At 35.3% G+C, this 25640-nt stretch overlaps 1 protein-coding gene across 1 annotated transcript in view; it reads right to left on the minus strand.

The window, feature by feature from the left end:
• The window catches only part of CACNA1D (calcium voltage-gated channel subunit alpha1 D), a 157734-nt gene that overhangs the window by 26806 nt on the left and 105288 nt on the right, over positions 1-25640 (minus strand). The window contains exons 21-31 of the mRNA XM_065749761.1: positions 22912-22971; positions 19356-19462; positions 18318-18405; positions 17733-17840; positions 17531-17583; positions 17099-17245; positions 16021-16222; positions 14602-14760; positions 13280-13390; positions 7736-7819; positions 7327-7410 (exon numbers count right to left, since the gene is read on the minus strand). Of these exons, the coding sequence (XP_065605833.1) occupies positions 7327-7410; positions 7736-7819; positions 13280-13390; positions 14602-14760; positions 16021-16222; positions 17099-17245; positions 17531-17583; positions 17733-17840; positions 18318-18405; positions 19356-19462; positions 22912-22971 (1203 nt within the window). The remainder of the gene's footprint in view (positions 1-7326; positions 7411-7735; positions 7820-13279; positions 13391-14601; positions 14761-16020; positions 16223-17098; positions 17246-17530; positions 17584-17732; positions 17841-18317; positions 18406-19355; positions 19463-22911; positions 22972-25640) is intronic.

A 25640-nucleotide genomic window follows, 5' to 3' on the forward strand; every position in this document is an offset into this window, starting at 1 on the left:
ACCAACTTCTCTTTTACTAATGTTTCTGACTGTCTGAGGATACTGAGACAGTTTCTCCAAAATGGCCAGACACTTAAGTACAGCAGCTAGAAAAAGCTTTGTGGCCCAAGTGTCTACACTTGCTTGTGCACTGATGTTCATTGCAGCTTCTTCCACACTGAATGGAAAAGTCTTTAAAACTTCACAGCACTAAAACAAATGGATTCCTGTAGGTTAGATCCAAGTGATGGGACTTTGTTGCAAAAAAAGTACATCTTTTCAAAGGGACATTTTTCAATGACTGAGGTTACATGTAGTGGCAGTAACCATTATGCCTTCTCAGTGCTGCTTCCAACACACTGTAGATGCATCAGGCAAAATCTCAGTACCACTGAGTAAAATCTCAAGCCTTGCTGTTAGCTAGAATGAGATCCAGGGGGAAGGAAGAAACAGAAGGAGAAGATTCTTCTGAAAAAACTGACAGTATACAAACAAGCACACTCTGCTCTTCTCTGCCCAGAGAAATTGCAGATGCCCCATCCCTGCAGTCATTCAAGGCCAGTTTGGATGGAGCCCTGAGCAGCCTGATGCAGTGGGGGGCAACTCTACTGACAGCAGGGGAATTGGATCTGGATGGGCTTTATGGTCCCTTCCAACCATCGCCATTCTGTGATAGTTAAAAAAAATCCCAAGAACTGGTAATGCCTTTTTTTTTTTTCTTTTTGGTCAAACATGTAATGAAGATTTCAAAAGGAACTAATGATTTAAAAATACCCATTTGTTTAACTGTGTACAGCGTATATTAAAACATTATTGCCCTGCCAGAATTTCAGAATTTTCTAAACCAGTTTTAAAACTGTTTTAGGGATTAATACTAGAACAATATATTAATGTTCACAAAAGCCCAGATCTCACCGTTACGCTTCAGTAAGCAGTGAATCTGTAAAATCAGTTTTCATGCCTCAGCTTCATAAACCTTTATATAAACAACAATAAAATGCTACCAATGAAAGAGTTGCTGCATTAGAAATTCCTTGCATATTTCAACAATTTGAAATAAAGTGATCAAAACTGAGATTCATGAGAAACTAATCAGAAACATCATAAATGACAAAATATCACACAATGCTTAAACAATCTTACAAAGCTGTCCACCTATACCATTCACAAACCTGTACTAGCACACACTGACCCACACAGCTAATGATTTTTGGTGCAGAAATAAGTTTCTATAAGAAAAGTTTCTATATTTGAAACTTTTAAAGAAAAAGGGTTTCATTTTAACTTCTGCAGATGAGGTCTGACATTTCATATAAACTGCTGGTGGCTGACATGCTGAGGTATATAGTCTTAAGAAGTAATCAAATAAATTTGCATGCAATATTTTATCTTGTCCAAGAATAAATGAAGCATTTCACAGAAAAAGAAAGATTAAATTATAGTTCCTTCAAAAGCTCACACTAAAATAATGAAAATAAAATGCTGGATTTTGCATTTGAGTGCATTTCCCACCAGCTTCTATAGGAAAAGAATTGGGAATAAATTGGGAAAAGTATCAGCATAGCAATGTAAAATGAGATACGTAATAGCATGAAAGAATACTTTAATCCTGCAGACTTTACTTAATTTCTTTCCAAAAATAAAAGATCAACTAAAAAAAACCACTGAACATCATTGTTAAGATCATTGGATTTTGTTTTGAAATAAACTCACAGAAGAAAGAATCAGTTAAAAAAAACATCTATGTATTGCCATTTTAATATGTACTTAATAACCAGTTTTTAAAATGCAGACAGAGATCACATTACCAAAATTGTACGAACACTGTTCTACCACAGTTACTCAGGAACGACAAGTTTAACAGTCATATATTATTTTTTTGTTTGACAGAAGGGCATAAGGGCACTGAACATATTTGCATATGCATTGGAGTGTGCATGCACACTCCTCTATTCTTATTCCTCAGCTTCTTTGGCCTAAGCACTCCTGATGGCCTGAAGCAATGGCCAACCTGCTGTTGTTGGGCAGCAGTTGGATGTCACATGCGAGCGGCAACAGCAGGCCAGGAAAAACCTTTTCCACAAAGGTAAATTGTGCAAAAATACTGCGACAGGGATTGATGTTGGAAACAAAGAATGAATACATCTGCTATCTGAGGAGTTTCTGCTACTGGAGATGAAAACATTCAACTTCTGCCCATTATTGGCCGAGTGTTCTGGGTATTGACAATTTAAAGGGAGTGCACCTAATTTCTTTTCACCTCTGTCATTTCCCTCTGATATTACAGCAGCTGGGCTCCCAATAAAAAATTCAATTAATTTAATAAAGTGGTAGAGCAGAAAGAAAGCAATATTTGTATCATTTATAAAAGAAATGTTCGTCTAAGAGTTAACATTAGTGTGTGTGTATTTGGCATCAGTAGCACTAAGATCTGGGAAATTAAGATTAACACAATTTGCAGGAGTAGACACGCTGACAACAAAGAACGTCTGTTTCCTACAGATAAGGAAAAGACGTATCCAAACACACAATCCTATTTACAACCTTAGTAATATTACTTGACGTGTACACACATAAGTAGGTGGGACATTATTTTTATGTAGAAGTATTAGAATAGAACAGAGAATAGAGACTGCCATAATTATTGTCTTTTCTGTCAGCCATGTGCCAACTGCACTGAGACTACTTCAGCAAAGCACATCATGTGATTTTAAGTCAGTTCTTAAATACTTCAAGTAGGCCATTAATCAGTCGTATATATACACACACACACATATCTTAAACAGCTTAATACAGCATTTTTCTTCTTCAGACAATCCCAACCCTCAAGAAAGACTAAAATGTTTGCAGCCTGCTAACCACTTCAGTCTCACATTTACTGCTGCCTACTAAAATTTTGGCACAGTTCCTAAGTAGTAACTTATTTTTCTACTCTTTGCATTGCAGCTCAAGTTCCATATAGCCACCCTAGCTTTGGAAAAGCTTCACTGTAAGATCTGTGAATGGTGTGAAACTGACTGCATCATGCACTGGAAGCAAACCATAGCTCTGTGTTTAAGAAAACAAAAAACAAACAAGCTGCAAAACAGTGAATATTAGTACACAATTTTGATCAAATGTCTCTTCTTACTTATTGTGCCAAAGTGTACTTGAGTGTGCCAAAACAAATTAACACATATTGATGAAGTAATCATGATCACAACTACTGCAGGAAGCATCTAAATGAGAAATATATATGTTGACATCAACAAACACAGGTAAGCATTCAAGTTGCCAAAATATCTTTTTAAACACAAAACAGATGTGTTCATACTTTATACACAAGATTCATTCAGGCAGTCGTTACTAGGAATCAAATCTGTTATTAAGCAATTTTCTTCACAGCCTTAGTGCTTTGTCAATTCCCTTTTAAATGAATCAAATGCCCATACAAATCACTTAGTAAAAATGTGGATTCAGTGTGACTCAAAGTAGATTAAAAAGTATGCATCATCCCTTGTTAAAGATATTAAGTTCATAACTAATATCCATTGTTAGCATAGGATATTATTGTCAAGGCTGTCTAATTAATATTCCATGGTGCAGTATTTAAATTGTCAGTATTGACATCTTTATTAAAGAAAATTAGAGACTTAGAAATTTACTTCTACTTCCAAATTAAATACTGCAACACAGAGTAGGTTACACATCACTTGATGCTAATTAAAGCAAAACCCTTAGGTTTAAAGAGATTTATTTACAAAAATCTAAAAAATGTATCCTTGGTATTAAAAAAAACAAAGTACTTATTATTAATTAGCAACAAAGCACAAGATCTAACATATGATTTTGATGGGTAAGTGGGATTCAAACTGAGCTGCAGTGCTTTTGTTCAAACTTGGAATCCAGAATGTCTTACAGGAAGTGGATACGAATTATGTAGAAGCGAGCACCTGCCATCCCAGCTCCACAAGCAGCCTAACAAAAAATGTGACCCACTGTCTGCCAGCCAGTGCTATGCACTGCACAGTGATAACAGGTTCACCTCTTCCTGCCAAATGACAGAATACCCAATTCAAGTTTTGTGATAGACTTTTTGATCATATTGCTGGTAACCTCTGTTAGCTGTTACTGTAAAGTAAGTGCTGAATGAATCTCACGTTTACAAGTCTGAACTTAAAATGAATAGATCTTCCTGAGGGGATCAGGATGAAGACAGGAATGCTCACATGTTGAGCAAAGAACCTGAATTTTATTGAAGCATAACATTATTCCCAAATTGGTTGCACAAATGAATTGTAAAGGGAACTCCTCTTTCCTTTCATGACATTTTGGCAGCACATGAATGGTAAAGGAGAACAAAATCTTAAAAATGTGAATTAAAACCTCTGTATCTACTACTGTATTTCAGTGTGATCATGCCTCTAAGTCATCCAGCACTGGTCATCCAAATGGTTTCTGAACTATCAAATACAAACTGCAGATAATTTCATCGCAGTCTGGCCAGGTTGAACTGTCTGTTAATTCAATTCAAGAACCACATAATTTATTCAAAATTTATTTTCATTTATGTCTCACTGGCTTAAGTATCTTCGTCTCCAGAAGATGACACATACTGTGCCTCACAGACACCACTCTGCTTTTTTTTTTCTTCAATTTAAAAGGAACCATTTTTATGACCACACAAGATCTTGTGCGTCACGTGAAATGTTTTGAAAACAATAGGTTATAAAAAAGACGAAGTAATTATACAGGTTTTAGTAGTGCTTTTAAATTTTGTATTGCTAGGCTGTAGATACATATTTACTTATACATACTTGCCTCTAAATATTTCTAAAAATAAAATGAACATGAAAATCAATTAGGGTCAAAAAAGAACTGGTTAAACAAAGGGATATTAAATAACAAAGTAAATAACAAAAATCATAGAAAATAGCATGTAACTAAAATGTATGTTGCTCTGAGGTGGTTCATTTTTGGAACTGGTTACTGATCCAGTCCTTGAGGATGCTCAGCAGTCCTGTAAATTGCTGAACACATTAAATACATTGATTTCTATGGGCACTGAGAACATTCAAAGCTCAGTAATTTCTTGTGTAATGTGTGAATCAGATGTTCCTGGATCAGAAGAATCAGCCTCAAGGCAACATACACTAAAAAAATAAAAAATAGAAACAAAAAAACAAAGAGGAGACATTTAATTCCTAAAATTGAATACTGAAACTAAGGTGATACATGGAAAGCTCTACCCACACAGTTGAAAAACCTGGGTCAGAAACAAACATATTAAAATTGCTGGCCTTTGAAATTAGCCTAAATGTACACAGCCAAAATATCAGAACAAGGTCAAGTTGATCCCACCACATGACACAATTATATATTCACATCTATAAGAATATTTAATCCCTCTTAAGCCTTTGTACACTTAATGTACTTACACCCTTTCAACTCCTTATTTACACTCATCAACTAAGAGGGTTGCACTCATGCAATTGCAACTGCAACACAATCTTGTTTTACATCAGTACTAGCAGTTTGCATAAGCAGACCAACCACTCAAACAAGGTTGAGCTCTGTCAAATTACTGCCTATACTTGGAGCTGTCACAGGTGCCATTCCATCTGTGCTTGTAGTACCATTGGAAACAAAGCCCTGTGAGCAATGTAGCAGAGCTGTGGGTTTCCCAAGATCATTGTTTGGTAAAAAAAGTATGGGTGGAATGGTTCGTTTCCAAAAAATATTAAGAAAATCATTGTAAAATAGTAAATTTGGATTATACAGATTTACCCAAAACTAATCAAGTAGGAAAAAATGAATAGAATAAAACCAATAAAAGTCATAAAAACTTTAAAAACATCCCTGGACTCTTTGCAGTGTTCGCTGTTTCATGTTGAAAATGGGAAATCAAGCCCAGAAATGTACTGAAATTTAAATAGATTCATCCCTTAACACAAACAAAGCACAAAAAAGTGAAAGACCAGAAACAGATATTACTTAGTACACAAATAGTCTGCTGTGCAGTACTGGATGATGTCAAAGACAAGCCTTTTCTCTACTAAGTATAGCATGATAAACTAAGAAACAGAGTGCTACTTCTTGGCTGTGCTGTATTCTTCAGCTGAAGATCAGTACATGATGTACACTGGTTGTTCAGCAGTGATTAGTTATAAGTAATGCTGCCAAATTAACACTGTCCATGCAGTGTTAAATACAGGGTTAAACACAGGGACACCACCTCCAATTGCAAAGTACATTCAAACTATTTTTCAATGGCCACACAGTTAAGTAAATTTTGCAGCTGTTAGGGAAAGCTCTAAATTAATAGCATTTTTATGCCCCTCATATTATGATCATGTCAGTACTACCGTGAATGGAGATAGCAGGCAATATGCAATTACTTCAGCACAAAGTCTAAATTCAAACCTTTCTTGAAAAAATACATTTGAGCCAGCTTTCAAAAATCCAAGGCATGACCTGTTATTATACTTAAGTCATCTACAATCTGCCTATGTGAGCTCATAACAAGTGCTGGAAAGAAGAGGCACTTTCCTCTGAAAACTCAACAATGGAAATACATAAATATGGAGAGCATTCCTCCAGAACAGCTGTGTGTTTTGTTATGTTTCATATATCTTTTTTTCGTTCGTTTTTGTCATCGTTTTAAAATCAAGTCATATAGAGAGTAGGCAAAAATCAACATTTCCCTATATTTCTGTTAAAAATACCTATACTTGTAAGGGCCATTAATCAAATTTCTGGTACACAGATGGTGTTATCAAAGTATTTTAAAAGTAATTTGGACTTCAAAGCATTTGATGCAGTACTTAAAAAAAGAAAGTAAAGAAAAGTAAAAAAAAAAAAATTATTTTTCACATCTTGGAAGTCTTTACTTACTCTGTTTATTTTTTTTCACTACCTCTTCAGATACAAGAGGTAAAATCACTTTAAAGGCCAAACCTCACACGGAACAAACCATTACTTGTTAAACTGAGCCATTAAAGCAACATACAGATGCTTGAATTATCTCAGTCAATTATCTCAAGCTACATTAAAAAAAAAATCACTGGCTTCAGATGAAATAGTAATAAAGGCTGAATTTCTTTTCTATAAATAACATGTTTTAAAATATTTTCTGAACATATACGGGAAAACATAATTCCATGTCTCACTATACTGTGCATGTGTTCAGTTGTACGGCTTTATAGCTCTATAATAACAGTTTTACAAACATATATGTCAATATTTTGGACTTCAATTCCAGGATAAAGCATAATTTTTTGTAGAAGGAAGTGGGAGTATAAAATGTACATTTTCTGTATTTCTTCAGGACAGCAATTACTTTTTAGTGCATGAACAGTTGCTACTTACATTAACTTCTGTTATAGCAATATCAACGACGCTACCAACAACAATTAAGGCATCAAAAGTGTTCCATGCATCAGTGAAATAGTGCTGTTAGGACAAGCATTCAGCAGAAAGAGAGCAAGAGAAAAACACAAACAGAAAAAGAGAAGAAAAGGACAGTGTTATAAACACAGAAACACTCTAGGCTTCTCTGATGTACCACTATACAATCTTTCCCTTTTCTTAGCTAAAAAAAATTGGTAGCAAAAAAGGCTATTTATTTCCCATATCAACATAATTGACCTATAACTGGTCTGTATTCAAACTTTAGAAATATCAGATGAAAATCTGTGACTTGTCCAGATGATGGAAATAGTGGGGAGACAGAGAAAGAGAAGTAGGGACTGGGGAAAGTAAGCTGGGGTATACTCACATCAGCTTCACTGAGAACGACGTCTACTATGCTGCCAATAACGATGAGGGAGTCAAACGTATTCCAGGCATCACTAAAATAGCCCTGAACAGAGCAGGCAGGGTGCAAACGTTTGTGATTACACATGAAATGTCAAATATTTGCATACTTCTGTTTAGTTTTGCATAAACAGAAATTAGTTAAACAAAACCTGTGGTCTAATGAGAAAACAAAACAAAACAAAACAATATTGCCTACTGAAGGAAAAGCAACATACATGTGTGCATGTGTGGGTGTGTGTATATATATATACACATTTTGTTATATATATACATGTACAGACACACACACACGCACTAGACATGCATAACACACCATCGTATAAGCACAACATTGGCAAGCAAGCCATCAACCAAATCTCTTGTTTGGGACTCAGCAGCAAGGCTGAAAAAGTCTAATATATATAAACTAACAGTCATGACAAAACCCCTTTTACAAGATTTCTACAGGACCAAGCTCACTGAGAACTCCCTAGCAATAATAACTTTGTGATAGCCCTATCTAAGCAACTAGTAGAAAATACTTGGTTATTGTCATCCTTGGTTATCAATGCACTATTATCCTTCAAGTAAAATTGATGTACATATTACATAACTGAACGTTCTATTCATAAATAAGTTTTAATAGAGGAACTCACAGAAAATTTGCAGTTAGGATCTGATTCCATAACCAGAAAAGTCAGGGCTAGAAACCATACCAACTTGGAGAGGTTGTTATGGCTTCCAAAGCAGCCATTCCAATTTCTGAAAATTTATTGTCCTAAATCACTTAGTCACCCTCTGACATTCTATGCCTTGAAATATATTCTTCTACAAATATGTTAGCAACTCACTGCTGCAAATTGTTACAAAACACTGTCATCCAATATGAACTCCAATTAACTGTCTATTGGAATAAAAAACCCATGTTTGGGAAAAAGATATTTTAGAAGATGGAGTTGGGTTTCAGGATTAATCTGTGACTGGGATGTGGGAACAAGATGTATTACACTGTAGAAAGCAATTCTATGGATACAAGACGTAGATTTTAAATGAGTTTTGTGTAATTATTACAGAAATTCTGAATTGCAAAAAAATTCCTGAAGTCCTCTTTTTTTTTCTCATTCTGATACAATGATTTATAAGCCAACAATGGCAAAGGACTGATATTGCAAAGTCTGCAACATACATATTGCATATGTGCATTCAGCTTTCCAAATAATTCATTTTAAAATAGTAACAATTGCCCTTTCAGTTCCACAAAAAAAATTTACAGAGAGGTTGAAAATAACAATTATGGTGATCTTACCTGATGTCTGGTTTCAGTTATTACTGCACTACTTACTATAAGATAGTGTTTTAGTTCAGTAGTTTTAGTTGTTACGTGACTTTAGCACAGAAATGCAAAGTCAGCTGGATTTTATTTATTTATTTATTTAGACAAATTCTTCTCCACATTTTAAACTGTCAGAATTTCTAGCAAGTTTTCAGATTAAAAGTTATACTTGACTGCATAACGATTCAAAAAAGCTAACGTGAAAATTTGCTCTTGGAGACTATCAAAGAACTGCTACAGAAAAAGACAGCTCTACAGAGTATTTAAGGCTAAACACCAGTCTTATGTTTCTAATGCTACTCTCTATTACTGTACTTACTGATACTACTCTATTTTAAATTTTAGCTCTGTATAAAGAGAATTGCTGTAATCATTCCTTTATTTAAGGAAGGTCTATAAGAGGAGCATCACTACAACACTTTACACCACATGCCTTCTCTCTCTGGCTTTATTAATAAATTCCAGTCTTGAGGCAAAAACCCATGTTCATGGATTTTGCCATCTGAATAAACAATCCACTTCAGAGATTTCCTCCACAACTCCCTACCATTCCTCCTTCACCATTTCACTTCACCAAAATCATTTCTAATGTTCTGCTAAACTTCATGCTCAGTCACCTCAATAATACTGATATATAAACCTGAAAAGATTAGGAGAGACCAGCCAATGAAGGGATGAATGGGAGCTGCTCTCTCCTGGTATTTTTCTTCATCATTTGTATTCCTTACTTTCTCATTTAAAAGACATATCTTTCTTGTTATTTACCTAACTTTATTTAAGAGACTACTGGTAAGCAGCAAAACAATAATCACTGCAATCCGGAGGTGTGCTATCCATCTTCCTCTACAACACAGCAACCAAAAAAGGTCCTTCAGATATTGAAGAAGTGACTTTTCTAGACATGCTACAATATAAAGCACTTAAATAACAAATTCACATTTTTAATTCAATACAGCTAAAGTACTTTAAACATTTATTTTATGAAACCTTTTCCATCAGTATAGACAAATATTGTTCAAAGTAATATGTAAAGCAAAAGCATACAAACAAAAAACTAAGAGAAAATAAAGATGGTTGGAAAAGGGAGGAATGGACAAGTCACAGCAAATAAACATCATGCAAATAAGTTGTTTTCACCACTGCAATAACCCAAAATCAGTTCACTTACTAGCCATCTTTCCTTTTTTCTTACAAAAATCTGATGTAAAATGACATGGAAAATCATTACAAGTTTAAGTAACAATTGGCTATCATGAAGCTGTATATACAGTGTGTGTTGCTGCATTCTTTTAGATTTCATTGATAAATTTCATTTCATAATGTAATGAACAGATTTTAACATATGTGGAAAACAACATGGAGAAAAATATGCCTGCTTTTTACCTTACATTATGAAAATGTATTCATTGAGAAATGCTGAAGGATAAGTCACAAATTCTAAGGAATACGTAGGCATAGAGAATTAATACAAAAAACAGGTTTCTATTGATCTACTACATAAATGTTTTACTCATTACATCACTATTTTAAGAAGCTCAGGGCCTCTTTCTGTAAAGTGCTCTGTGTTTCTGTTTCCCAGACAAGTGTGCCAGAAGCTCAGCATCACCCTTAATATCGATTATTTATCCAAATTTTATATATTTCAGAGCCAGAAGGCAGTCTGCTGTACCCTGATTTTACACAACACAATTACCACAGTAGGAGTATCAATTATTCATAATTGCACTAGGCTTGCATGAACAGCAAAAGCAAAGCTTACACTTTTGAAAGGATTTTTGTCAGTGTTATTAAGGGGACACTGTCAAGCAGATCAGATGAAAGCTAACATTCTTATCCGTTCTTATTTTTGCACTCTGTCTAAAAGGAGTTTTAATTTGATGCTTTGAGCAACTTTGCAATTATTTCTATAGTCCATAAAAGTCATAAATAATGTTGTTCGTTCTGTCAGGGTAGACAAAGTAACCCAATGGTGACATAAACACAGAGAAAATGACTTTTTTTTTTTTTCCAAAAAATCCAAAGGGAAAATTGTAGGTTGGGTTTCAGATGATTCTGAGCATTAAAACATTTCAACATTAGTTAAAACAATTAATTGTTCCTTAAAGTATGTATCTAGATTAAAATTTAGATTCTATTTAAGACTGCTAACTCATTGTAAGTTATAAACAAACTGTGGTAGATTTTGCCAGTTGGCATTTAGGTATAGACTATTTGATTTTAAAAGTTACAGTCTTCAAAAAAAATAACAGGAAGAACCTTAAAAATGTGTAACTTCCTTTAACTTTCTTCCTTCTGTGCTAATTAGTCTCTGAAAAGTGTGATTAATATAATGGATTTTTAACCTCATCCTGCTAATAAGTAACTTTAAGGTCTTCTGCTTCTATGAGGGAATGAAATTCAGGAAATTCAGGAAATAAGTGTTTTCCCTTCAGACTCTCAGTTTTCAGATCCAAGGAGCTGTTACAGTACAAGTATCCCATCAAACAGAAAGCACATTGCAACAGTTAGAATCCAAACTGTACCAAGTTCTAGAGACCACTGTTAAGACACCGTATATAAGTGGGAAGCTTATAATACAAATGAAGAACTGTGATTTATGCACCCATGATCAGAGCAATCGATTTGGCATTAGCTGCTATTTCTGACTATGGGCACAGGTGCATGAAGAACCACACAAGGATTCACAATCTCCTTTCTAAGAGCAGATGATAAAATGCAGCGAAGTCTTCTGAAATGTCAGCGTGAAACCATGATACAGAACAGGAAATACAAATCAGGAAATGCAATCAGCACACTGTGAGCAACATAACTATCCCTTCTAGAGCTTCAGATCATGTTCGTTTTAATGTGAAATCCTTGGTGCTTAAATTACACAGATGACAAAAAAAATGCATATAAATTCACTAGAAATATGTAACAGTCTAGAAAGTGCAGAGAATGGCTATGGAAGAGTGAGAAAACTCACCCAGAACTCTGCACTTCATATCTCAACACCAGACCTCAAGCAATGTATTATTTGTTTACTTCTGTGCAGGTAAAAATAAGCTGACCATAAATGAAATAACTTGTGCGACACTGTACAGCTCATGGCTAAATCATGCTGAATAAACAGTCCTGAAACATTGGAAAGGAGTTATGCATTTACTGCACACTATAGAGTCTGGGCTGCCATGGATATGTTGTTGTAAGTGCCCGAGCTAAATAAGCAAAGATAAGATTGTCCTTGCTGACTGGAGTCATTCAGTACACCACTTAAACCAAAGGAAGTGCACAGTCCACATTCGATTTGCAGATTCTAATATTCTGATTACTTTAAAAGAAGGGCAGTGCAAAATGAAAAAAATAAACAGCCTTAGATGCTGAGATCAGGAAACCTCAAATGGCTGTTTTCAAATTCCACATATAGTGAGTGACCATACTGTGCTTAATCACAGAGATAGAAGCCCAGAAAAATATTGATTTCACTGTACTGAAAACAAAATTTAGTTCATCTTTTGCACTGCCATAAATGGGATATGAGAACAGAACAAATAAGACTGCATTAACTGTCACAATCCAATTTTCATCTTTTTTAATAATAGTAACAGTTATCAGTATGTCTTAAGAATCTACGTGCAAAAATATGTCTACATTATTCATTTTGACAGTGTCCCTTTAAAGCAAGGAATCTCGGCTGCCTCCTGTAGGACCCTCTACCAAATGATGCATACATACAACTGAAAACATTAAAACCTAAAAAGGCTATTGAATACTCAAATTACCTCTGTGTATGTTTGTAGTACGTGGCTATATTCTTCAGAATAATGCAAATAATTTTGCATTTTGAAAAGGAAATATAACATATATAAATCTTTAGTGGAGATTAACTTTGTTGAAGCAATTAGGAGAAGTGGTAATGCTTCTAACAGGAAATTATTTGTCTAATTTAAAAGTGGACAGTTTTGTTACCTCAGAATATTTCAGATGTCATTGACCATCTTGTAACGTTTGTTCTGATATCTGTACTTCATTTCCTGGATTCATGTATGTATGTATTAACACATTAATGCTTTTATTATGATTTAACTGATGGATAACTGTGGGAAACATATAGCTACTTTTTGTTATTTGATTATTACATAGCTAGTGTGAAACTTACATTACACTTAATTCTTGTGGTGATGCCCTAATTAAATAATGTATAAAACTTACCTTGGGTTTGAAAGCAATCAGCTTCAAAACCATTTCAACAGTGAACACTCCTGTGAAAACCATATTCATAATGTCCATCGCATCGTTAAAGAGCTTAGACTGTCCATAGTGCTGCGGAGGAAAAATATGACACGTTTAAAATTAAGTTTTAAAATACTAAGTGAAAGTAAGGCAACATAATGAAGTTGGCAACAGTGCAAGACAAGAAAATATTTTCTGGTGGTATTTATGATGCGCAACCATATCATACAAGACTAGCTGAACATCTCCAAAAATGGATTTATATCTATTCAGTGCAGACAATGTGTGGAACACATCTGGCATTCCTCTACATCTGGTGACCTTCAGAGTCAGTTTTGAGGAGAATACTGTTCCCACAAAAAAAAAAAAGGAATATTAGACAAAAGCAATATTTTGAGTCTTAGAAGGTAGTTTTTAAATAACATAAGCTCATGTCACACCTGCTTAGAAAGCTTATAGTATCTTAGTCACAGCAAAGTGTGTTGTGTGGGAGTGATATTTTTAAGAGCATACAACACATGTGAGTCTACCACAAAAAGTAAGCAGGATGGGTATATAGATTGGATTTGAAAAATTTTTATTTTGTTTTTTAATCAAAGTACCAAGAGAAAGAAAGAAACAAATTGGAACAAGTTGGAGAAGATAAGAGTACCAACTGGTGAAAAGCAGTGGATATAATAATGCAGGAAGAGAAGAAAAATAAATGTATACAGAAAAGAAAAAAAAACCTGTGCAAAACCACAAAGAAATACATTGCATATACAGATATGCAGCTAATACATGAAAATGTTTGCATCATTATACAATTCCAGACTTGCTCCATATAAGTTTAAAAAATTATTAAAGAAGATACAGACATATGTGGTAAAAATATGGGGTAGTACATATATGAAACAAAAACGTAACAAGTATAGGAGTTTTGAAGGTGTAAAACAATGCTTAAAGACACTGTATACAAGAATATTTAGATAAAAGAATCTAAGTGAATTAGAGAAATGTTTGCTAACTAAAACAGGCTCTTTTCAGATTTCCTGCACATGGACAATCTTGGGAATATACAATTATAAATCGCATGAAAAGTACCAAATACAGATCAGTGAGCTCCACTGGGTTAGGAAGATCACCACAAACATCAAGCTCTGTCAAACCTCTTCAGAGAACTGATGCACAGATTAGCACATATCACAGAGGAGTACTATGATAAGAAGTTGTCAATGGATGTAAACAAAAGGCATTGTATCATCTACACCGTTCCTTCCCATTCAAATTAACGGCTTCAAAAGAGCTTCTGGTTTTCCTACCTGCATAGCCAGGCAAAGTGTGTTCAGCATGATGAGGACAAACATGATGTATTCAAATCCAGTAGAATTCACCACATACCAGAACTTGTACTGGTAAGGATTTTTTGGAATGTATCTACGAAGAGGACGTGCCTTCAAGGCGTATTCCACACACTGACGCTGTAAAAACAAATACATCAAAAATTGTCAGATTATAGCCAAGAGTCAATCAAATGGGAATATAATTAACCATGAGAACAGATTGTTAAATGCAGAAACAGTGTATCTATTTTATATAGTTTTATTTTTTATAGTTTTAAGTACTTATAAATTAATCTAGTAGCTTACCAACACTCACTTGGTTATTTCTAAGTGTATCTGGGAATATACACCACTGAGCCACATGCAAAGATTCAAAGATGGAAATTCTAAGGCATTTCACTTCACACAGTGTACTAGTACACCACAGACTGTATGCATATACATATACAGGTACTGTTTATAGCATTAAGTGCACTGATACACATATCATCACATTGTTACTCAACCATCATATTAAGACATAATAAGGAATTCATGGTAAAGAATCTCAGCTAATAACAATCATGACTATTAATGAGTCTGTATTCTACACTTTGTCTTTACTAAGCTTTCAGTCATGATTGTAACTGCACAGCATAAAATCCTGCAGTCTGCAAAATAAACGCCAGGGGTTTATTCCTATTAGTTAAGTTGATAGATGGCAGCATCATGGATTTGTCTCCAGGTCTTTGGACCTAATATCTCCATATAAGATAGGCCTTCCCCTTGTCTTTTGAAGAATACTTACAAAAGCTAACTGTTGGGGCACAAAATGCATTATGAATGCTCCTCAGAGTGACATGCTCAACTATGTTGGATGAAGAGTGTTACAGTGGAACAAAAGTAGGCAAAAAACCATGAGTGGTCACTGGGAAGACTCTGAGTTAAAGGATTAAATAATAGAAGGGGAATCTGAGTATCATATATGAATTTAAAAAACAAATAGGGGAAAATAGTAGAGTAGAATACTTTGAACACTTTGAACATTTTCAGTCTATTCAGAAACAACTTCTCCATATCTATTCATAAAGTAAAGCCTATTTCTGCCTATGGATAAAATGATAAGTGCTTGCACTTATCTTAGCATGACACCAAGAACTGAGACACTAAGACACTAGCTACCATTATGCAACACCCTTCACAATAAAAATATTGAGATGTTAGGGCTTACAGAAAGGAGTATAGAGTGACCTGAGTACCAATTGATACTATCTACCTGGACTACTTTTAAAAATCATTTTACTACTAAGGTATGTCTCTGATGCCCTCCTCTGGTCCAAAGCAGAAAGGAAGCAATTGGTGAATAAATAAATAAAAACGAATACTTTCAAAAATGTAGAGATCATTATGTATTTTAACCTGATTTTTGTCCAGCTCACAGTTCTTGTATTCTTGTTCTCCCTGTTCTTGGAATGTAACAATGACAAAACCAACAAATATGTTCATCATAAAGAAAGCAATAATGATGATATAGATGATGAAAAAAATGGAGATCTCCACTCTGTAGTTGTACACAGGTCCTACATTCTCGCCATTGGAATCAATGGCTTTGTATAGCAGCCTGGGGAAAAGAAAAATTATATTTATTAGCATTAATATGGCAAAAAACAGTAAAATATGCTGAGTCAGAGGATAGATTTCAGAAATACCCTATTATTTATTAACATCTTTCACTGATTGCGAGAGTACTTACAAGCATGTAAAAATAGAAGATTTCAGTAAAATCAATCAAGACTGGTTGCATTATTTTATTTTTCACATTGAGCTGTCCTGTAAGACTTTACTTATTTAGACAAACTGTCAATGGCAGCTTGTTCTTCTCAGGTTTCTCTATGCAGCATACAAGATCCCACTGATTTGAACAAGCACTCAAAAATAATATATTCTGACATCATACAGTACTTTTAAGTTTTCCGGTATTTTGTTCCTCTCTTTATGCTGATTTCAGAGACAGAAAGAAGCCATGTACTAACAATGTGTTCTCAACAGCTGTATGTCCCATACTCTGAACCACACTGAAATCTCAAAATAAAGACTGAAATCCCATTTTGCTGAATTCCTGAACTCAACATTGCACCCTTACAGACCATAGAAATGGGAAATTGCAATTACTGGAATACAATTACTTTGTACTCTGAATTCCTTGTAAAGAAAATTTCCCAAAACATAAGTTGTATTTAAAAATCCACCCTCATTCACTTCCTATAAATATGAGAATGAAAAAAATGTGAAAACTTCTCCCATTGCTGATAGGAGTGAATGAAGAAATACAGGAAAAGAGCATAGATTCAGAAGGATAGTAAGTTTATTTCCTTCCTTTACTAATAAGTTTTTTACACATTCCTTAAGACTGCTTTGTTGCCCCAAAATATTCAGTAAATGATAGAGAATTTTTCTGGAAAATCTGTCAATATTAATATCGTGGAACATCACTCACGCTGGCCAGCCTTCGAAAGTGGACACGGTGAAAAGGGCCATCATAGCAGACAGAACATTGTCAAAGTTGAAATCGCTATTTTGCCAGACCCTCTCTTTGACCATTGGATTATCAACATCTCCATCTTTATAAACAATGTATATCCCTCTGTGGGAAAGGAAAGGAAACCAACTGCTGTTAGTAAAATATTTCATTCGCCCTCAAATTATACAATGATTAATTCAAAATAGTTAATTTTACTCCATCATAAGCTTGTTTTATTTCCTTGCTAAGCCTTGCTGACTGCCTTTATGTTTTAGAGTTTTCTCCTGAATCTCAGGATGGTAATTCCTCTTTGTACCAACCTAAATAACGTATCATATGCCTGTCCTTATCTGGTGCAGTTTACATTACTCAACATGTGTCACTTTCTTAGCTTAAAGGAGTTCTCACCGGCATTCCTCTGGATTCTGTTTTGCCTCATCAGTGCACTTGTAGAATTTTCCCTGTGTATAAAACAAAACACAGTGATAAAATGAATACACACAATAAATGAATTTACACTATGACTGGTTCTGAGACCAACCCACCAAGCACCAAGAACTCAACCCAGCTTTGCTGTTCTTGCTGCAGTACTACTTTTGAGTCTGCTCACCTTGAAGAGCTGCACTCCAATACAAGCAAACATGAACTGCAGCAGAGTTGTAACGATCATGATATTTCCGATAGTTCTAATAGCCACAAAGACACACTGAACAACGTGCTGGAAAGAAAGAGAGAAAATATTTTAAATTTAGAATACTTAGAATAAAAGCTCACTTTATCTCATTTAGATTACTTTTTAAAGCTACTATTTTTGCACTGACAGTATTATAACTGCTATCATAGCTAAGCTCACTTCCCAAATTTGTCTGAGAGTCTGTTCAGACAGACCCATCAACATGTATTGATTAAAAAGTACACATGCTCTGCAAAATGGCAATTGAGCCATTGCTGTGACATGCTGGTTCACAGAAAGTATCATGGTCGTTCTGCTCTCTGTGGCACCGGTGCTCCTCCATGTACAAATTACATGAACTGTGGGCAGAATCTGGCCCAGCATGCTTAAGAATCAGGAACTGATTCATGGGTTTGCCCTGTGACCTCCTCCAGGAAATTTTTATTGTGTTAGATTTTTGAACCTGAAGCAGAAACGAGGAATTAGGACAAAAGAAACTTAGTAAAATATAAAAATATAAACCTTTAGTCCTTTTGCTCTGTTTATTGCCCTTAGGGGCCTCAAGACTCTCAAAACTCTGAGGATCTTCACAACTGAGATAGCACTTGACCTGGGGAAAAAATAAAAGTTTGTTACTTTTAAGATAACTGATTTTATTTCTAAGAATAACAATGTTCTCACAATCAACATCACAAATACTGTAAGAATCATTTTGATCCCTGAGCACCTCGGAAATTAACAGCTCAGAGGTTTGTCTGACACAAACACAACTAAGGTTGGTCAAGACCAAATTATTTTCCAGAGTACTTTCTTTTCCCATGCTGAAAAGTCATTCAAAAACCTTGTGCAAGTCCTGCAAGTCAATGAATACCTTCGTTTCCAACAAACTGGATTTGAAAAGATCACAATGGAATCATATCCTCTTTCAGTATCTATAACAGCTGACAGTCCTTTAAAGAACACACTGTAAAACTAAAATCTTACATAATAAGTATTGTAGCACAAGCAGAACACAAATCAGGATGTGGTTGACTGACACAGCCCTTGCTCATTTCTAGGTCAGTAAAGGATACACAGATGATTTCAAACAAGGCACAGCTGCTCACTTAGAGAATCAATAAGCACCTTCTGACTGTTATTATGTTCTGCCTGATCCAAAGGAAGCAAAACATCTCCCATTACCACTTACAGCCTTGATTAAGTTGCCATTTCTCTCCCCTTCAAATCTTGTCAGGTTATATATCCCAGCAGGACAATGCCAAAAGAACAAGCTCATAGAATTAGGCTGTACATGTGGCAGTAACACAAAGTTCCAGGAATTCCCCGTTACACAACTGAGTGCAGTTGTGCTCCTCCTTGTTCTCCTGGCAATAGTGGGAAGCAGTGATTTGCTTCCAATCTCTATTAGCACTGAATTACAACTCTCCATGTAAAGCAGTTCCTACTCCCGCTCCCAGCTCTGGCTGCACCCACACACAATGGCAGAACAAAGGAGCTGAAAGGCTGATTTCAGTATAGAACCCCAGAGCAGAAATAAATTGTTCACATTATAGTACTTACTGAATACCAAATGATACCAGAGAAACACCCACAACCAGCAAATCCAGCAAATTAAAGTAATTTCTGCAGAAGGACCCTTTATGAAGGAATGCTCCAAAAGCTGTCATCTAAAAACAGAATTGTTACATGTTTAATCTCTATCTCACTTTATTCACGTTGGCATTTAGGCTGTTTACAAGACACTTGCCTAGAGTGTGAATGCATACAATAGTATCACCTTCTAAAAACAACCAAAATTTAAAAAAGTGTTACATACGTTAAGTAACTTTCATTTAAATCTCAAAAAAAAAAAACAAAAAAAAACAATCTGTTCAAGAAACATAAGCAAATGTGTCAATTACTTCTGATGTGAACAAATGTATTTTTACGTAATTGATAAGGCTGAGTGGATTTCACTCAAGTGGCTGGGCCTTTGATAGAAAAATGACTGCAAGAATCATAAATCTTCCATGCTTACTAAACTGTAAGCTACAGATTATGACTCCTCATTGTTCCTATTGTCTTGAGAATTGAATGAGCTGAAAACATACTGCAAAATCCCAAGAGTAAAATCTGGTGCATAAGCCATTCAAAGCTGCCACCAGGCAGAGCTACACTGCTGCCACCTCCATACAGGAGATGGGTTGAGGCCACCAGTGAGTATCTTGGAGTGTTTCGTACAGCATGTTTGTAGTAGTGGTGATTCTGACTCCTCTAGGCAGTGGAACAACCATTAAACTGCAGTGATCAAGCTGTAGATGTCTGTGCTCATCACAGGGGGGGTGGATTAGATGACTTTTACAGGGCACTTTCAATGCAAACAGTTCTGTGACTGTAGGACTTCTGTACTAGGCATGAACTGCAATCCCCAAGCATTGCTGACTGCAGGGAATATCAAACACTGTTCTTCCTGTTGGACTTCATTTTTTGCTTTCTAAGCCTTGATTACGATTAAAGGAACACACAGTGGGCATCTTGTGAAGAAGCTTGCTTACATTGTTTGCCAGTATCACTAGGTGCCAGTGACAGAGGCTCTATTTATTATGGCTGCAGACACTGGGCAGATCTTCCTGGGTACCGCAAAGCTGAGTTTGCCACTTGAATTTATTAATTAGACCCTTACCAAAAGTGAGAGGGAATACTAGTTAAAAAAAATCCTCAGAAGAAACCTCTTGTGCCAATAAGAAGCACAGAGTCTGCACTTAAGTCAAATTCTGTTCGTACTTTTTAAATAATTATGGATTATGATTGAAAATGCTGAAAATAGACTTAAAATCAAAATAAAAAGCAACGCAATTGAAAGCAATGCAGGGGTTACATAATAGAATTCTTAAACGCTTTAAACTGATGTTGCAGCTTTTCTGGTATTCATATCCTCCCTCATAACCTCAACACCACACTCAACACCTTATGTCAGCAGAGCAGCCAGTAAAACAGAGCACAGGGAGACTCTCCAAGTGTTGTGAGTTATTTTAATGTCTCTTTTCGGAAGTTTCACAAGTTTCTTCCCTGAAATTGATAATAGTGCTACTAGTTATCTTTGTTTCAATTTCACATACTTTTTGACTGGAAATTAAGAATCGCTATTGTTCCTATAGATCCTTATAGATCAAATTGAATTTGCATCCTGTAGAACTCAGGCAGCTGCTGGTGTGACCTGAATACCACGAAAAGCACAGCACATAATGCAACTGGGGAAATATGGAGGGCTCCATCCGTGAGCAAGCAAAGCCAGTGTCTGAGAGATGTTAGTAAAGCAGGCATTGTACGTGCATGTGCGATTTTCTGAATGTCCTCTGAAATTTTTGTGGTACCAATTATTTTCCTTTATAAGCAGATGTGAGTGCACTGCCAGGCAGAGCTTCCAGCAGCTAGTGCAGTCAGAAGCATCAACATGTCTTCCTATGATGGGCTTTTAATTTCTTTTTATATCTTTTCATTACTTAACAATGCCAGATTTCAGTAATTCATGCTCAAGTTCCCTTGAATAACTTAATGCCAGAATCTTTTGCAGTTAGTGAGAATATTCTTTTTCTTAGCACATCTAGTTATGTTTGTTTATGCCATGTCTAGTAATTCCTCTGTCTGTACAGAGACACAGTTCAAACTACAGGAGCAATACAACCTGCTGCTCAGAGCACGTGGCTGGTCTACCAACTCTTCTGCTGTAGAAATGCTAACATATTTAGTATAGTTTCTCAAATTCAGAGCTTGGAACTACTTTGATTGAACACTACAAGACTTTCCTGCTTCTTCTTTTCCTTTAGTTTGATCTTCCTCAATCCTCCTTTCTTTGATGTGAAAAATCAAGACTTGTTTGGTGGTGTTTTTGTTTTTTTAATAATACAAGAAGTGTTATAAAATTAACCAATTCCCCATTCCTGGAAATGAGAAGGGATTAAAGTCTGTGAATATTTTCAAGCATAAAAATAGTCTACTACTTAACAATGCAGCTTGTCTTGTAAACAGCCCAAATATTGTATCAATTAATGTTAATCAAATTGCATAGTGAAGAATATGAACAGCAATATGAGCAAAAGCTGGGAGATTTTGTTAAGCTTAATCCTCAACTAGAAATGCAAAGTTTATGTACAGATTCTTAGTGTACCAGTGTATAAATCGGGGCTACTCAATGAAAAACACTGAGTATGCACTGAATTAACTTTTAAGAATCATATGCAAATTTCTGGAAAAAATGTTTCACAAATTAAAAATAAATAAATAAATTACTTTCTCAACAGTTTCCTACACATGAATCCAACCCTCAGTTATAGAGCTTCTTTGCCAGAGTAAGCTCCATACACATACATTCTGAGTAACCCCAATAGATAATCTTAATAATCAGTACACAAACTGTACATTAGAATGCCATTTTTGAACTCATGCATGGGTAATACATTTAAGCAAGCATATTTATGCCTTTCTGTGTATTTAAATGTATGCCCAGTATAAGATAAATGAAAAGTATCTTAGTGTATAGATAGATAAATGCAAGATATCTTGCAAGTCCTGTTGCAAGAGAATAGTTATCTATTTCAGCTCTGTCAGTATAGTTCAGCAAGAGAAATGAAAAATTACATGCTCCCTCCTTACAAGACTGATCAACTCTTTTGGAAATGCCAGAGCAGGGAGAAGGAAAAGCTCATGCGCAGTGAATTATTTTTCCCTTTTCTGACAACTGTAAGTTTAAAAAGGGTAAAAAATGAAGTACTAAATTGATGCAATGATAAAAAATCATCTTCTACATGCATCCAACGGTAAAAAAAAATAACCAATCAAAACTATGAGAAATTGTCAAATAAAATATTCCTCTGGTTGAAAAAAAATTTTAGCTTTGATCGCTTAGAGAAAAGGCGAAGAACACTTCAAGTGCCTTTTCTTGGCAAGTGACACACAAGGAAAATCCTTTTAAACAAACTTCCTTTGAAAACCTGTTACCTTCAAAATGATCTCAAATGTAAACATACTAGTGAAGACATAATCTGCATACCCTAGGATCTGGAAGGTAAACAAAAAGTTACAAACATTATTGCTAAAGCTGCTTTTGAGCTAACAAGGATCAATAACAATGCATTACCTTTAACAGGATTTCAACAGTAAAGATGGCTGTGAAAGCATAGTCAAAGTAACCAAGTATCTGCAAGGTATAATATGTGCCACAGTAAGAAATTCATCTATCAATAAGCTTTTACAATTTATACCACATGTACAACAACACCTGAACTTATAGAAACAGGTAGATGGGGAATTAAGTGAACACAGTTTAAAATTCCGACTACTGTGCAACTGTTCATATTTACTTAAAAAACTGTCATATGCCACCATGTTTAGATGTGAGATTTTACCAAATATCCAGTGAAACCGTCTTTCAACTATTTCAGGCTTTCCTCCATTTGCTTTCACAGGTACCTGCTTCAGACTTTGACAGAGATACATAATCTTATGGAATAAAGGTTTATTAGAAGTAAATGTTTGTTATTAGTAAGTCATATTGATGTTTTTGTTCCCATATAGATTGAGCTAGAGTATGACAAAGCACATTAACAAATAACTAAAACTAAAATCAGCACTGCAGCTATTATTATTATTATTATTATTGTTATTTTACTTGGAAGACACAGCAGATGTTTATTTGCTGGAAATTTAATTTAGTGACATGCAAACTTTTAAAAATATCACGGACATGATATTGACTTCACTGCTATCAATAGGAGTAGTGCATATATATTTCAATGGAACTGGCATTTCACTCTTTTAAGGTGGCAGTATTACTAGCTGCCAATTTAGTCATAGACATACACTGCAGCACTGTATTAGTTCAGTTGCAAGGATCCAGCAGTTCACCTAGAAAACAGTTGTGCTCAACTGAGAAAATAGGAAGGAGAAATAAAATAAAAAGACAACACACAAAAGACATATTCCTACAAGACCAAAGGAAATCTTTTTTCTCCCCATGTTCCACTGAAGATCACAGCCCTCCATCCCTTGCTGTGGCTGAGAAAAGAGTCATATAAAAAAGCTGTTCAACAAAAACTAGCAAGGAATTCATTCTAGAATTAAAGAATGTATGTGAAGCAACTCCTGCTTCTTGAAATCGTGTTTTCATGCTTTTACTACCACAAATTTTATCACAGACACCTAACATGAGACTCATCAGGATGGTTAACTCCCATGTTTGGCAATGTGGCTCGATTCAATGTGCTGTCTGTTATCCTGGATAATGTTTACCATAATAGCACAGCTATAAACAACACGACATTCACTAACGACCCAACATGGGATATCCAACATAAACAGCACAGGACAGAAAGGAAGCACTCATAATTGCAGAAAAGATAACATGAACTAACACTCAACAGAAAGCCATGCTACTGAACTTGAGTGCCAACTGGAACAAGCAGAGGCCACTCTTGTAGAAATATAACAGCCAACTCTGGAAATCATATTTTAATACAAACTCACAGAGTCAATGCTAAACACTCTCTATGCTGTCATTCAATACTGAGTTCCTTCCCCTACCAAGCTGGCCAGCTAAAGGCAATACAATCATTCAAGGTAATCACAAGAAAAATATGCAAGTCTGATCTGTTTGTGAATATTTACAACATGAAGGCAATGTTTTCTCAAAATCACTCAAAAAAATTTAACTTCCTGTGCCACGAAAAGCTATAATCCCTTCAATTCCCACCACTCTGGAGCAGTATCTTCCTACCACTGTTCTATATACAAAAAGAAATATCAGCCCTTTAGTAACAATTTCATTATGGCTCACCAGCTCTGTTTTTCTTATCCATCATCATGATCTACTCAAAGTTGTAATTGTCCAGTTTTACAGGTATAGGGAGCACACAAGTCCTCTATATACTTCATGGAGAGTGCCTTCTTACTTTGATCTAATTTTACCCTTGGGAGAAGCATTAACCTTTTTTTTTCTTTTCTTTTTTGCTAATATCACTGAAAAAAATGTTCAGAGAACAGCAACAACCCAAAGAAACGTTCAGAGGTGGCACCTACAGTAGTACAGGGATACAAGAGAAAAGCAGCAGACAGAAACAGTACTGAGAACCAATAGTTTCATTTTGCCTTGATATGTGTCTACCCTCCTCATTACATGAACTCAAGTCCCATTAGAGGTTGAAGGACATCTCTCAGTTCTTTAGGTCTGTAAGGTGGCCATTTTAGTCTTCAGAAGCTGGAGCACTAGTTGAGTACAAGAGGAATTTAATGTTTGACAAACCAGAAGTTTTTGCACTGACTTTGTGTGCTGGTGTGTAACTCTTGTTTTAGCTTCATCTAAAAAGAATCTAGTTTGTGCAGTCTGCAATTGCTCAGCAATGCAAATGCAAGCACAACACCTGAGGCAGTGGTGAGATTTGGGTCAAAACTGCAGAAAGAATCTCAAGCAGAATTAATTCCTCAGATACAGAATATTAGCACTTAGCCCACTGTCATATTCTGGCCATTCCCAAACCTTTAAAAATCACAAGTTAGATTGTCAAACATCTTGAAACTAAGTTTAGAGTTTTGATTATCAATTTGTTTATTTTTTGATTGATTTTAGAAAGCCTTCCTATTGATGTCCTGCTGATTTGGTTTGGTTTGTTAGTTTGTTTTTTGACATTACGAGTTCAATTTTCAAGCTTTATTTTCTAAAAGGGAAGACTAAACAAAAGCTGCATTTCCCAAGAAATTGCTCTGGCAGCTTCAGGACTGGAACATCTACTGACCCAGCAGGCTCTTCTTTCTTGTATGATATGACAGAATTTCCTCTAAGTCCATGGCTAGCCTTCAGATCAACACACGTGT

This window comes from Cyrtonyx montezumae, unplaced genomic scaffold (assembly GCF_038088225.1).
Source record: "Cyrtonyx montezumae isolate F1298 unplaced genomic scaffold, pur_monq_1.0 scaffold_6, whole genome shotgun sequence".
Classification (NCBI taxonomy): Eukaryota; Metazoa; Chordata; class Aves; order Galliformes; family Odontophoridae; genus Cyrtonyx; species Cyrtonyx montezumae.